The following is a 15,092-nucleotide window of genomic DNA, read 5'->3' as shown; positions in this document are numbered from 1 at the left end:
TTGTAGCTTTTTGAACATGAGCGTAAATTTAATTTAATTATTAATCACTTTTAGAGAATACACTACATACGTTCTGTTTTCTTGTTCTGTCATCATGGACTTTTTGAACATGAGCGTAAATTTAATTTAATTATTAATCACTTTTAGAGAATACACTACATACTTACGTTCTGTTTTCTTGTTCTGTTATCATGGACTTAAAAGTGTGTCTATGTCAATATAGCTGTTAGACATTTGCTTAAGGTGACAGCGAGTTTGGAGATAACATCGAAAGGCACACTAGTGAGTTTAAAGTGAGTATACAGAGCTTATTTCTGATCTCTAGTAGTACCAGTCATCAGATGAAGCTGCTGACTGCAGGTAACCACTGTGAAGCAGGTCTAGTGAGTTTTGCCTCTCACAGTAGTGACTGAATGTTGAAACGACATTGCTGTGGTATTTGCCAATTCAGTAGCCAACGTTCCATGCTCACAACCCTTCTTGCTGTAACATGACAACGTGTGCTCACACTAAGTTTGAAAGAACCCTATGAGGCTGGCTAGCAGACAGAACAGTGTACACAAGGTGGAGCATCCCTTCACCATTCAGGCAGTATCCTCTGCCAAATCACACTGAGAAAAAAATGAAGTGATCGTATAACATTGATGGCTGGGAGGCCCCTTCCGGGGGAGTTCAGCCACCGAGTTGCAAGTCTTATTGCAGATGACGCCACATTGGGCAACTTGCATGTCAGTGATGATGATGATGATGATGATGATGATGAGGATGAGGCTGAGGATAGCACAACACCCAGTCTACGAGCGGAGAAAATCTCCAACCTGACTGGGAATCAAACCCGGGCCTGCTGCATGGTAGGTAAGTATGTTGCCACTCAGCTAAGCAGGCTTTAACTGCACTGAGAAATCATGTTTACTATACAGCCCAGTCACATTAATGTGACCACCACCTATGTTCAACATCAACTTGCAACGACCACAGAGGACATATAAAGTAAGTGGTGAGGATGCGGAAAACAGCGTAGCCATTGTTGTAATGTGGAAACAAAGTGATTGTAAGTAGAGTGACTTATCTTACATCCAAAAGGGGATGATCATTGGCTTTAGGGCCTAGGGGTGGAGACATTTCTGAAATGTCTAAGTTTAAAAATAGTCCGCGTGCCACTGTGGTTAAAATATACTGTGCGTGGTAAAATGGTACTATCTGAAACCAATGTTGAGGCAACGAGAGCGCATCACGGGCCATGGGTGAAAGCCTTGAATGATGGGATGGATATGTGCATGGGCAAATAGGTGTACAACTGTTGAGCTACTGATCAGCCAGATGAACCAAGTGGCTACCAACATTGTCTTCTCAGTGACCTTTTAGCGAATGTTGCTGCATATGGGCCTCTGCAACAGGTGCCTGGTTAATATACCCATGCTGACTGCTGTTCATCAGCATCAGAGGCCGGAAGTTCTGTAACAGAGCCACAGGTGGATATCCACTGAGTGGAGTCAGGTGGCCTTTTCAAATGACATGTACAAATGGCCACTGGTATGTACAACGTGAGACACCTGAAAGCAAACATTGTGCAACAATTGTCAGAAGGTCCAGGCCAGAGGATGTTTTTGTGGCATTCTCTGGGTGTTTTCATCATTCTGGAAGCCACAATACATCAAAACCAGTATGCATCTATCCTTGGGAACTATGTCCACTGTGACATACAGTTTGTTAATGTCAGCACGATGGCATCTACCAGTAGGACAGTGCAACATGTCACACTGCTCACAGTGAATATGCATGGTTCAAAGAGCACCAGGATGAGTTTACCACACTTCCCAAACCACCAAATGCCCCTTATTTAAACCCAGTTGAGAATCTGTGGGACTACCTCAATGGGGCTATTTGTGCCATGGATCCTCAACTGCGAAACATAGCACAGCTGGCCACAGCACTGGAATCAGCACTGGCTCCACAGTATGTTCCAGAACCTCATTGATTCTGTTCCTGCATGCCCACACTGCAAAAGGTGGTTATTCAGGCTTTTGGCAGGTCGTCATCTTAATGTTCCTGGACAGTCTGTTATCTCCATTACACAAGTGGCTGTACTCAGCAGTTTCCTGTGGTCAAAAGAATATTTAGAAGTTTATGATTAAAGATAAAGAAAAAGGCTATAGTAATCTTGAGGATAGTCCAAAACGTTTTTTTGAGCAGTTGAGAATTCCAGGACATTGATACTGAAATATAGGCTATCTTAATACAGAAGGTGAGAGATAACAAGTGGTAGGAAATCATGGTACCAGTGAAAGCAGATGTTACAATGGAGGGACTTGTTTCATGTGTCCTACCACAAATTTCTCAACAGCATGCAGCACACCCTGACGGCCACCCATCCAAGTACTGGCCACTGTTGACAGTACGTAACTTCAGTCCTCTGACGGGAACCGATGTACTTACCTCATCACAGTCATTATCAAGTAATTGGAAAATATGTGGAAGTGAAGGTGTGGAATAAAGCTGAGAAGTGGAAAGAGACAAGAAATTAGGAGCAGGTTGATGTTGATAGCCAGCTGTTTGTTTGGGATCTTGTTCCCGTCCTAAAAATCTGTAACTGGAGGTATTGTGACTGGGATCCACATAATTCAGCTGGCAAGATGTATTAGCCAGGTAGCTTCTGTTATACGCAAGACAATGCCCAGCAACAAGGTATTGTGTTATCCTCCTGTGTAGCAGCCATCAGCTTTTCTGACAGCCTCTGCAAGATTCAAGGGTTATCATTGATACTGACAAGGAATTTCCTTTGGCTGGAGGACTGGAACAAATTTTGGTTGTCCCTCACAACAGTAGTTAATGATCTGCTTGTACATAAATGGTGGGTCGGGTTTCAAAGAACTGCTTTAACAGATGGAAGAGAGGTGTGCTGACCACATATTCTTATAATACTACTGTTCAGTGAACGTTAGGTTTAGGGTGGAGTTGCCTTTGGTCAGCAGCAGTGTGCCCTTTGAGACAAATGTGCTACAATTGTTTATAAGTTTAGTTGTGTGCAGACAGACTGCCCATAGCAATTAATTATAATTAAGATTTTGATGGGATAGAATGTGAACAAAATATTCACACCATAAGTAAACTGCAAAACTCTTATAGCTTCCTTATTATAAGGGGAAACAACCAGCAGCAGTTTGCACATCATCTGTCAAAAGATTCAAATTTCACTATCTTTACATATTGGTAAAATCAAGACTGATGTCTCAGTTACAACAAATTTCATTGGATGCACAATTTATAAGGGCAGCACTTAATTTTCTGATTGTGTATGCACTTTGCAACACAGTAATAGACCTCTTGGTATTTATTTCATCACTTGCATTGTTAAAATCCCTGTCCCACCTCGCTTTCTGTGACCACACTCCTTCTGATTCTGAATATATAAACATGCTTTCCAACATGTTCATGGCATTTACCATCCATCCAGACTTAACACTTTTAGTGCTGGTCTTGTAGGTATCTGCCATTACCTTCATAAATTCTGTGTTTTTTCAGAAGTTATAACTTGTTTGTAGAAATCTGTAGTTGGATTTCCAAAATATTGTTATTGTTTTTGTACATTCTTCTTTGAACACACCAATCTTGGTATTTATAGTGTTGAAACTGGACACAGAGATGAAACATCAATTCAGTAATATTTATTTAAGAATAGAAATTAATAAATAGTAATTACATTCAACTACACAAGTAAACAGATGATATTTCAATTCAAATTTCTTTCAAGCCCAGTTTACATGACTAGTATGCATACAAAACACAATATCATTGTGAAATTCAACATTTGTAAGCTAGTTAATGTCTGTGAAGTAACAACAACAGACATTTATATTACAAATTTTTACACCTATGTCGGCTGCTACTGACATCTAGCAGTCATAGTACAGCCTCCTTTGAACACACCAATCTTGTTATTTGTAGTGTTGAAACTGGACACAGAGATGGAATATCAGTTCAATAATATTTACTGAAGAAAATAAATTGAAAAATAATAGTTATATTCAAATATATAAGTAAGCAGATGATATTTTTATTTAAATTACTTTCATGTCCAATTTACATGACAAGCAAACATATGAAACACAAGATCATAATGAAATTCAACATTCATAGTGTAGTATAGTGCTCACATATGCTAGTTAATGTCTATGAAGTAACAACAACAAACATTTACAGTAATTACAAATTTTCGCACCTATGTTGGCTGCTGCTGACACCTAGCAGTCACAGTAGAAACTATGCTGTCTGTGGACCCCCACAAAAATTTGCAGGAGATGTAAATATACACTTTACTTGCGAATGTAATATTTATTTCCCATTTTCTTTAACAGTTTGTAATATTAAGTCAGCCACACATTAAACTTCCATTGCCATCAGCTTCTGCCTTGTCTGTGATAATTCCTTATGAAATTCTTTCTGTTATTTATTTTCATCACACATGTCCCTTACCCCTCACTTCCCAGTGTTATGTCTTTTTAAAATTTCTTTTCACTTTTTTACCAAATGAAATCAAGCAACAACTAGTTTGAAGCAACTCCTCTGCAGTTTTGTGTGTGTTAGTCTCCATTTTTCATTTTCATAATCGAACAGTTCTATTGGTACTGTTCAGACTATATAACTGTATTTGACCATAGAAATACTTAAAAAGTAAAAGTTAAAATAGCAATCAGAAGGACTTGTTCAAAATTTGTCAAACAAACAATGAAGGAAATTGAAATCCCAAGCTTAAAATATTTATGATTGTTGCACTGTACGCTGTAAATATTATACTAACATGATCAAACTAAGGTACAAATGTTTACCATCACTACAGTAGGAAAGTATCTCTGATACTTTTTCTGCAGTGTGAGCTATTTTCAAAAGCACTTAAGACACTTTCTCCAATATTTAGAAACTAAATTTCTGTCATATTGAACCACCTGAAAATTACCCTCTTTTAGCGAAAACACAGAGTCACTGTAAAATATTTTATGCATCAAAATAGTGCATGTAATAAAAAGGATGTTCCCTGTCCTTTGAAACAGAACAAAAATGTAAGAATTAGATTCCCTATAAATCTGCCTCCTTTTCAAAAAATTAACTGAAAAATGTCTTAAGCAAGTAATATTGTAAATTATAGACGTACATCCATTATATCTAAGGAAGAAAATAACTTGGAGGAAAATGTCCGTATCATTAATTTTATAATATTTTTAATATTAAGAGCCCACTCTGTGAATGGTGTGTAATATCAAATTTTATTTTATTTTTATTTATTTATTTATTTTTTCCAGGGGTATGCCGTGCTTATGCAAAGGAAAGTGTCTGTGAATGCAAGCCAGGGTACACAGGTCGGCGATGTGAAAAAGCTGTATGCGACTGCAATTGCTCACCTGGTGAAGAAAACTGCGTATGCCCCCCAGAATGTGAATTCAACACAGTATCACAGTGTACTTCCAGTACATGTGCCAATGGTGGAACATGTTCTGTTGTCAATGATCGCACTGTCTGTCGGTTTGTATTTTACACTTGTTTTACAGTTCACAGTTCATTATGAGTTTCATTTTAGAGCTTTCGACTATATCTTCAGATAATAAATAATTATCAGTCATGTGCAGAGTAGTTACTTATGATCTTGATAGAGGTAATAACAACATGGAAAGAATAGGTTGCTACTCACCACCTAGAGGAGGTATTGCTTCATGGACAGACACTGTGAAAAAGAGTGCCAGAAATAGAAAACATACACACACACACACACATTCACACAAGTGACACACACATGGACACAGCCATCTATGGGTACTAAGGTGATGTGTGTGCCTTGTGTGAATGTGTGTGTATTTTCTTCTTCTGATGAAGGGTGTAGTCTTAAAGGTAAACATTTCTAGTGCTCTTTTCATTGTACCTGTTGTACTGTCCCCTGTTAATTTGATAAATATTGAATGAAATGCAGTGTAAATTGTTGTGCTGAAAAAGGGTGTGTTACAGTGATAGTAGTATCACAGAACATCGAAAGTAATGTCATCGAAACCTTCTCTTTTTATGTGTTAACTTTTGTTCATTCTGATTCGGCTGCTGCTCTCGAGAAAGACAGAGATCATCACTGTACTAGCGTATCTGACTAAGTGATGGAATTATCATCTTGTTGAAGCTGTATGTATTTTGTGAATGTGTTCAAATAATACATCAACTGTTAATTTCATGGTTTCCCTTACCTTCATTTCCCTCCTGTGATATGGAATTGAATAATAAGAATTTTTCTAGCTTTGCAAAGCTCTGCCATTAAAGCATCGTTGGTTAGTGGCCATCAACTGCTATTACACCAGAACAGCTTAACTTCAAATATTACAAGCTTCACCTAATAAATAAAGCTGGAGCGTTTGTGTTATTTGAGAGAGAAAGTTAGACCGATCATTTTTTGACAAACAGGCTATTAACTGAATTAGTTGCTGTGATCCGAATACATAATGCTCTGATCTGGTAAGTCTTGCTACAAAATAAATTTGTAAAATAATCTCTGAACAAACCTGTGTGATAAACTAATGGATTACTGAACCATCTGAAAACATAAAGTAGTATTTTCAGTCAAAGGTCAGCATATGTTCCCTATAAATTTGTTTAGTTACATAGGTGTGTTGTACTGTTGGCTTCTTCCATAGCGCGAAAGTTTACGCTGGGCAAAGCATAGTGCTAATTACACACTGCGATTAATAGCATTGGGCATGCAACTTACTTGCAAATAGTGTCACACATATTAACAACTTGAAAGAATTTTCTTTGCCTTTGTAATGAATGATTATTATTCTTGGCTATTGTTAACCGCCTATTACTATGAATACTTTCACGTGAGTTTTGATGCAACTAATATTATCATGCCGAAGAGTGGCTGTGTGCATGAAATTGAATAGCCTTGCAGAATTGACTGTTTGTCGCCATCAATAAGGAGAAGTGGGAAGCAGTCAGTACACTGTCTGCAGCTCAGTGTCTCCTCTGTGAGGTGAGTAGCAGTCTGTTCTTTCCCACACTGTTGTTATTCCTTCCTGGACTTTGCGCTGCATGATAGAGGTAAAACTTTTATTGAATTTATGGCGTAGACAAATGTGTAACTAAAAGACTCCAGCAAATCTGCAATTTTGGTCACTTGCGTTTCTCAGAAGCATTAAGCTTTGAACATTGCGTACTCAAAAGAAAGTGCAGTAGCTCTCATGGCATTGCATTAAGCAATCAATTCATAGAATGTGAGCCCACCTATTTTATTTTATTTTTTCCCCAGCCTCTGCATTTACACTTGTACTCTAAAACCCACTGTATGACTTGTGATAGTCAGAACATGGTGTACTAGTATTATTTTTGTCCCTACCTGTTCAATTTACAGATAATTGACAGGAATAGTGGCTGTTAATACTCTTCTGTACAACGTGCAATTTCTTTGATTTCACTGGCATTATCATTATAAAAGATGTGTTACAGGCAGTATTATTTTTCTAACTCCTCTTGAAATTGCTGCTTATAGTGACCCTTTCAATGATGCAACATTTGATTTTTTATACTGACATCTGCCACTGAAGTTTATGGAGTATTTTTGTTATTCTCTTGCAGTGACTAAACAACCCCATGATAAAATGTACATCTTTTCTGATTTTTCTCATTAAGTCACGCTTGTCAGGATTCTGAATGAATAATACTTTTTTAGTATTCTTCCAGTGAATCTCAACATATCCCTTTCCAGCAAATCAGGTTTGTGTAGTTGTTTCATCTTAAAATGTCCTCAGTGAATACAAACCTTGATAGCTATGATAGTCTGGTGACTGAACACTGATAGTGTAGTTAAACAAGAACTTTGTTCAAGCAACAATTTCCAGTCATCATGTGCATGTTCAGATTGAAAACAGTTATAAAGAAGTGATTTTAACAAACTAAAACTATTTGTTACTTATCAGAAGCAATTTGCACAGGGACCCATCTGATTGTAAATGTTTTGTAACTGTCATCCTGTCAATTGAAGTATTTTTTTTCAAACTATCTGGAACTGCAAGTCAGCACATGAGCATGGCTGTTTTTGACTGTCATGTATGCTCCCCTGTACAGAAATAAACACACACTGTGGATTTTGTTACTATGAGAAGTGGTTAGAAACTAAAATTAAAAGCCTGCAGCAAAACGTGTATTTTTAATTTCATACAACCAGTACAGCCAACTGATAGTACAAGCAATGAGTTCTTTTTTTAATCATGAGATAGGTTGTGAATATATCCTCCTGGTTAAAATCCTGTCCTTATGTGTTCAGCTATGTTGTTGTGAAATGCTTCACATCCTCATTGGAAGCAAATCGTTGGCCCCCTAGTTGCTTGTTCAAGTAAGGACAAAAATGAAAGATGCTTGAGGCGAGATCCAGGCTGTAGGGAAAGTGGTCAATGGTGTCCAAGCGAAGCTGCTTCAACAGTGTGGTGGTCTCCTTGGTTGTAAGAGGTCATACATTGACATGGAGGAAGATGATGTCATCTTGAAAAATCCTGTCCACTTCCTCCTGATTGCTTCATGAAATTGTGTCAAGGTTTTGCAGTATTGGTCACTGTCTTTCCTCTTTCCAAAAACTCCATGAGTTTGACATACGTGCTGTCCCAAAATGTTAAGGCCATCATCTTCCTGGCATCACCTTACACTTGTTTGTCATCGGAGATGAGGGGTGTTTTCACTCTACTGACAACTGCTTACTGCTGGGAGTGTAGTGGTAAATCCATGTTTTGTCAGTTGTGACAATGCAGTTCGAAAAACTGTGCCCTTCTGTGCAGAACTGTTGGAAATTTGCAGACTTGCCCCCTTGTACTTCTGCTTGTGTTGGTGGACAGTTTTCTTAGAACCTGTCAGGAACGAACTTTCCAATACTGCAGAAGATTGTGAACAATGACACAAATGTTTCCAGACAATATTCTAGTATCATACCCCATAATGTGATCCACATGGACCATCATTCAGCTACTCCTGTGAGCTGTGTTCACATCTGTTGATGCCATGCTGGATTGACAACTGCAATCCTTGTTGATGACATTTTCTCTACCGGCCAAAATCTTCAAGATGTCATTCTGCAACATGCTTACAAGATATGAGTCTCTTTGTAATTCTCTACCAGCTGCCAGAGAATTTCCACTGCTGTTACATATTTCACCCACAGAAATCGAATAAATGAGAAGAGAAACTGAACTGGCAGACTCTTGAAGATGACATAAAGTATTTTGAGCAAGAATATTTACAAACTTTCAAGATTTGGCTTTAAATGCTGACTCTAGGAATTTTCTACAACCCCTTACATATCTATCCCATAAGAATCATGAGGACAGGATTCGATTAATTACAGCATGCCCAGAGGCATTTAAACAGTTATCCTTCCTGCAACTCTCTACTTGAATGGAATGGGGAGAACCCTATTAACTGGTATGACAACAGGATGTACCCTCTGCCATACACTTGATAGCCGTTTGCAGACTATATATGTGGATGTAGATTTCTTTGCGAGACCAGTTTTCCAAATTGGTCCCCTTTTGTGTTTACCTACAACTAACACTCTAGGTAGTGGGTGGCTGAGAAAACTCTGCGCAGTTGCCAACCTCAAGCATCAGAATTTCTGCACATTACTAATGTCCCTGTAACAGATGAAGCTCCAGGTATATCAGCCATGTAACCCTAGGCTTTGATCATCCCTTGTACATTATTTGTAGAGTAAAACAGTTTTTAGACTAAAATGTACTTTTGCAAAACACAAGTTTCTTTTTCTTTCATCTATACATTTTTATCTTCTGAGTTGCAATTTATGTTGGTCGTACATTATTTCTTATTGGTGTCATTTATGTCTTGAATATAGATGATGCCATTCTGTGGTAAATTCAGGAGGATGACGGTTCAATCCCACGTGTGGCCATCCTGATTTAAGTTTTCCGTGATTTCCCTAAAGCGCTCCAGACAACTGCCGGGATGGTTCCTTTGAAAGGGCACGGCCGACTTCCTTCCCCGGCCTTCCCTAATCCGATGACCTCACTGTTTGGTCTTGTCCCCCAAACAACCCAACCCATTCTGTGGTAAATTATATATTGGCAACATGTTATGTTTTATTGTCATATTATCTTTAACTGAGGCACTGTGTATGACTGTTTGTTTTAACACTTTCTTTTTTAATATTTTGATACATGTTACTGTTACTGGAGCTTCTTTGTATTCGCTAACAAATGAATGAAGAAATGTTAGCCAACATACGCTGTGAGAGCTATCTTCCTACTACTGTTCTTCTGTAGGCAACAGAAGCAAAACAAACACTAATGGACCCCTATAGAAATACCAGAAATGTAATAAGGTGACTGGTAAATTTGAGCTTGATGTTAAAAAGGATAGCTGTGTTAACTAATGTTTTCTCAGCTAAAACTAAAGTTTTATCTGTGTGTTGTCTGTGGGTGTCTTCTGACTGTTAGTTGTGTGCGAGTATTTGCTTCATGTGCCAGTTTGTCTTGCCCTCCATGTTATGCAATACTAAAAAAATGAAGAGTTTAAATCTTTAATTTTAAACAAATATGGATTGCGAGCATAGTTTCTCCTGTCATCATCTTTGTATACAATCTTCACAATCTTCTTGCTCGTCACATCAGACTAAAAGTCTCCGTTATCTTGATCAGGACAGCTGACTGTCATAATTCTTACCCCAGTGGCCTTGTTACAACCTGTTTTCCCATGAATGTCTCTTTAGTCTCTCAACTGTCCAGCCATCTAGATTTAGGTTTTTCCTAAATTTCCCTGTCTTGCTCCTGGCAAATGCCAGATAAATTTTCGCTAAACTCTCATTCAGAACATCTTCTGTCATACACAGTCTATTATTTGGTTCTTGTTGATCATTATCAAAGAAAGCAGCAGTGTTAAGTAACAACAAATAGCAGTCTCTTGCCATTGTTTAGCTAATGAGACGATTCCTCTCTCTCTCTTTTATTTTTTAATTGTAAGCTGCGGTAGCGTGCAGAAAAACAAGCCATGCTGCAAGTGGCCGCAGGTTGTAAACATTCATTATCAGAACACGACAAACAATGCATGACACAGTACAGTAATGCATTTTCAGCTTATAGTGTCGTAAACACCTATAACGAAGAGAATGGCACTTATCAGATCAAAGAAAAATAAGCAATCAATTCAAACCAGACGAAGCACGTGAAAAAGGAAGGGTACCCGTATAAATACAGACGGAGCACCGGACGCATAGCAATGGCTACCTGGTAAACCTTAACTGCTAAGCTTACGACTCGAACCAAACTACTGTAGCTGTATCGTCATTCATTCGACCTAAATTGTGTCTCATATTACAATGGACCAACATTGTTTCGATTTGGAGGTGCTGCCTAAAACTTTTCTCTCTCCTTGAATTTTGAGTCTCAAGTTTCAGGTGCAGCTTAGATTCGGGAAATTTTTTTTTTTCCTTGATTTCGAGTCTCATTTTCCAGGTGCGGCTTAGATTCGAGTGCGGCTTAGATTCAAGTAAATACGGTAACCAATCTGCAACATTCCAGTGTTTCTAAGTCTCTTCCAAGTATGCAGCCTTCTTTCATTATCCTTAAACCAAGTGTGAGCTATGATTAAATTATGCTCTGTGCAAAATTCTACCAGGCAGCTCCCTCTTTCAATCCTTTCCCCCAATCCATAGTCATCTACAATTTTTCCTTCTCTTCCCATTTCTGCTATTGAATTTTAGCCCCCCTTCCCCACCACCAGAAATAAATTTTCATCTCCCTTAATTATCTGAATAATTTCTTTTATCTCACCATACATTTCTTCAATCTCTTCATCATCTGTGGAGCTAGCTGGCATATTAACTTATACTTCTGTTGTAGATGTGGGCTTCATATCTATCTTGGGTGTGGTTATGTTTTTGCTATACTGATCTTAGTAGCTTGCCTTCATTCCTTTTTTCTTATTCATTATAAAACCCAGTCCTGCATTACCCCTATTGGACTTTGCATTGATAACCCCTGTATGCACCTGACCAGAACTCCTGTTCCTCCTGCCACCACTCTTGACTAATTCCCACTATACTTAGAAAGTTTAAAAAGATAAATAGAAGCCATGACAGGAAAATAAAAAGGTATGTCTGTTACAGTGTACAAGTATTTGCAAGGGCTTTCTTGTCATGTAGGATTCAAACACACACACACACACACACACACACACACACACACACACACACACACACACACACACACCTAATATTCTTCCATAATGTTATGTAGATCCCATCTTCAAGGATGTGAAACAGGTCAAGGTATACATTAACAAAGAGCAGCAGCTGTTGGAAACAAAATCTGTACAGTTTGGTTACAATAAACTTTTCACAACTCTGATTTATACCATTTGTAGTTGCACAGGCTAAAGTGAATGTATAAAGGAACCCAGACAGAAATCAGCTACTGTAAAAAGTTATAGTATCTTTAGTTATACTAGCAGTCGCCATTTTTGATTTCCTGCTGCATAAACCAATGCTGCATTTCAGGTGTCGCGAAGGCTACAGAGGGGCAGACTGTCGTGAAGTTGATCCCTGCAGTGAATTTTGCCATAATGGTGGTACTTGTCAGAAAGAAGAGGTAACACATCCTGTAACATGCATCTGTCCACTTGGATGGACAGGTCTACGGTGTGAAATCAAAATAACAACTGCGTGCCGTGGACTTTGCTTAAATGGTGGTACCTGCAATCTTCAGGCCGGCAGTGTTCAGCATGCATGTTTGTGAGTACAAAGAAATATGTTACTTGGCATTACAAATTTATAAAGAAATATCAAACGCTGGAAAATCCAGGATGGAATGTAACAATATTTGAAAAGGAAAGTTGCCACTCACCATATAGCAGAGATGCTGAGTCGCAGATAGGCACAACAAAAAGACTGTCACAAATAAAGCTTTCGGCCAGTAAGGTCTTCATCAACAATAGACAAAACACACACACACACACACACACACACACACACACACACACACACACACGCTCATGCAAATGCAAATGCAAATGCAACTCACACACACTTGACTGCAGTCTCGCAACTGTAGCACTGTGGTGTGTCTGTTGTCTATTTTTGATGAAGGCTGTACTGGCCGAAAGCTTTACTTGTGACAGTCTTTTTGTTGTGCCTATCTGCGACTCAGCATCTCCGTTATATGGTGAATGGCAACTTTTCTTTTCGTAATTTTGTTAAATAAATATCAAATTGTTTTAAGTAGTGTGTAGGCTATTACTTACCTGTCATCTTTTCATTTGCACATTTTTTTTTTTTTTTTGTTCCATAAATCGCATTACAAAGGAAAGTGCTCACATATGTGAAATGGGATATTAGTCAGTCCTCTGAAAGAGCACACTGGTTACTTTGAAGCTTCATATATGGCGTAGTATGAAAGAAGCTGCATATATTTTTATTCACAACTTGATAAGATTTCAAAGTGTGCAGAGGTTGGTAACTTGCTTCAAACATTCAGAAATGTAAAATTGTGCACTTTACAAAATGAAAAAAGTAGTATCCCATGACCACAACATCAGTGAATCACTGTTGGAATCAGCCAACCCATACAAATACCTGTGTGTAACACTTTGAAGGGATATGAAAAGAAATTATCACATAGGTTCAGCTGTGGGTAAAGCCGGTTGTAGACCTCAGGGTAGAATGCTGGAGAACTGCAATCAGTCTACAAAGGAGATTGCTTACAAATCACTTGTTCGACCGGTTCTAGAATGTTGCTCATGTGTGTGGGACCCATACCAAACATGACTAAAAGGGGGATACTAAATGTATACAGAGAAGGGCCGCATCAATGGCTTCAGGTTTGTCTGATCCAGTGCAGAGTGTAGCAGAAAAACTGAAGGAACTGAAATGGAGGACTCTTGAAGATGGATGTAAACTATCCTTAGTAAGTCTGTTAACAACATATGGAGTGTGAGGATGATTAGAATAATTAGTGCACACACAGAAGCATTCAAACAATCATTCTTCCTGCACTCCACATGTGAATGGAACAGGAAAGTAACCATAATAAGTGGTATAATGGGATGTACCCTCTGCCATGCATCTCACCACGGTTTGCAGAGTATAGATCTAGATGTAGATGCAGATGTAGCTAAGTGGTAGCAGAGATCAGAAAGGAGTTATTCATTTGAAACATTTATTGGACCCCCTCATTACCCATGGTGTACAACATGAATAATACAGCTAGAGTGTTACAACAGATGCTCGAAGTTTGCACCATCAGACACCACACGTATGTGACACCGACGGAGCACTGACTGCCGGACATGTTCGAACATTCTGGAATTTTCTTTTATTGTAGCAGTTGCATAGATGATTCTTGTGGTGGGATCCATTTCAGACTCCACAGGATTGTGATACATTAGAGGCTTCATGACTCCCCACAGAAATAACTCAAGGTTCGTTAAGTCTGATGAGTTTATGAGCCACCATGCCCAAACAATCAATGCCTACGAACAGCCAGTCCAAAATCAGCAGGCATCTCATCATGCTGGAACCATATGCTGTGCCAGAGACATTTGACTTTTCATGGAGGCCAAGCTATGGCCTGACTAAGCAGTCGTCAACCAAAACTGCCCACACATTGACTGTGAAGCAATATGCCATGTGGTGCTGCACACAGTGCAGATTTTATGGTGCCCACAAATGCTCATTGTGATGACTGAATATGCCATCCCTAGTGAATGTGGCCTCTTCAGTGAACAACACGTAAGCTGGAAAATGCTACTGTGGACAGCCATGATCTTAAAGATTAATTTACAGGAGCAATACGGCAGTGGCAAACTTTCGTGCAAAAGTGGAATACATTTTCCACTTGAATTTGAGTAACTCCAATATTCTTGAAATAGACACATTTGTATATTAAGCAACATGGTTAGGTTCATTTTGCAGTGAAGTGTGCCCTCTCTGTTAACCATCCAATACACAAATGACCAATCCGTAACACCCAATAGCAGGAACTTCCTGTATGGACAGTTGGAAGTCCCTGAATATGCATGAGATCTGGAGTTGGTGGATCAGAGGTTAATTTGGCAAGATGGAGCTACAC

At 38.7% G+C, this 15,092-nt stretch overlaps 1 protein-coding gene across 1 annotated transcript in view; it reads left to right on the top strand.

Annotated features, from left to right (window-relative positions):
• The window catches only part of LOC124802490 (low-density lipoprotein receptor-related protein 1), a 735,000-nt gene that overhangs the window by 702,708 nt on the left and 17,200 nt on the right, over nt 1-15,092 (top strand). Inside the window, exons 72-73 of the mRNA XM_047263305.1 lie at nt 5,298-5,517; nt 12,524-12,757. Of these exons, the coding sequence (XP_047119261.1) occupies nt 5,298-5,517; nt 12,524-12,757 (454 nt within the window). The remainder of the gene's footprint in view (nt 1-5,297; nt 5,518-12,523; nt 12,758-15,092) is intronic.

This window comes from Schistocerca piceifrons, chromosome 6 (genome assembly GCF_021461385.2).
Source record: "Schistocerca piceifrons isolate TAMUIC-IGC-003096 chromosome 6, iqSchPice1.1, whole genome shotgun sequence".
NCBI classification, from domain to species: Eukaryota; Metazoa; Arthropoda; class Insecta; order Orthoptera; family Acrididae; genus Schistocerca; species Schistocerca piceifrons.
This window is presented reverse-complemented; position numbering and strand designations above follow the sequence as displayed.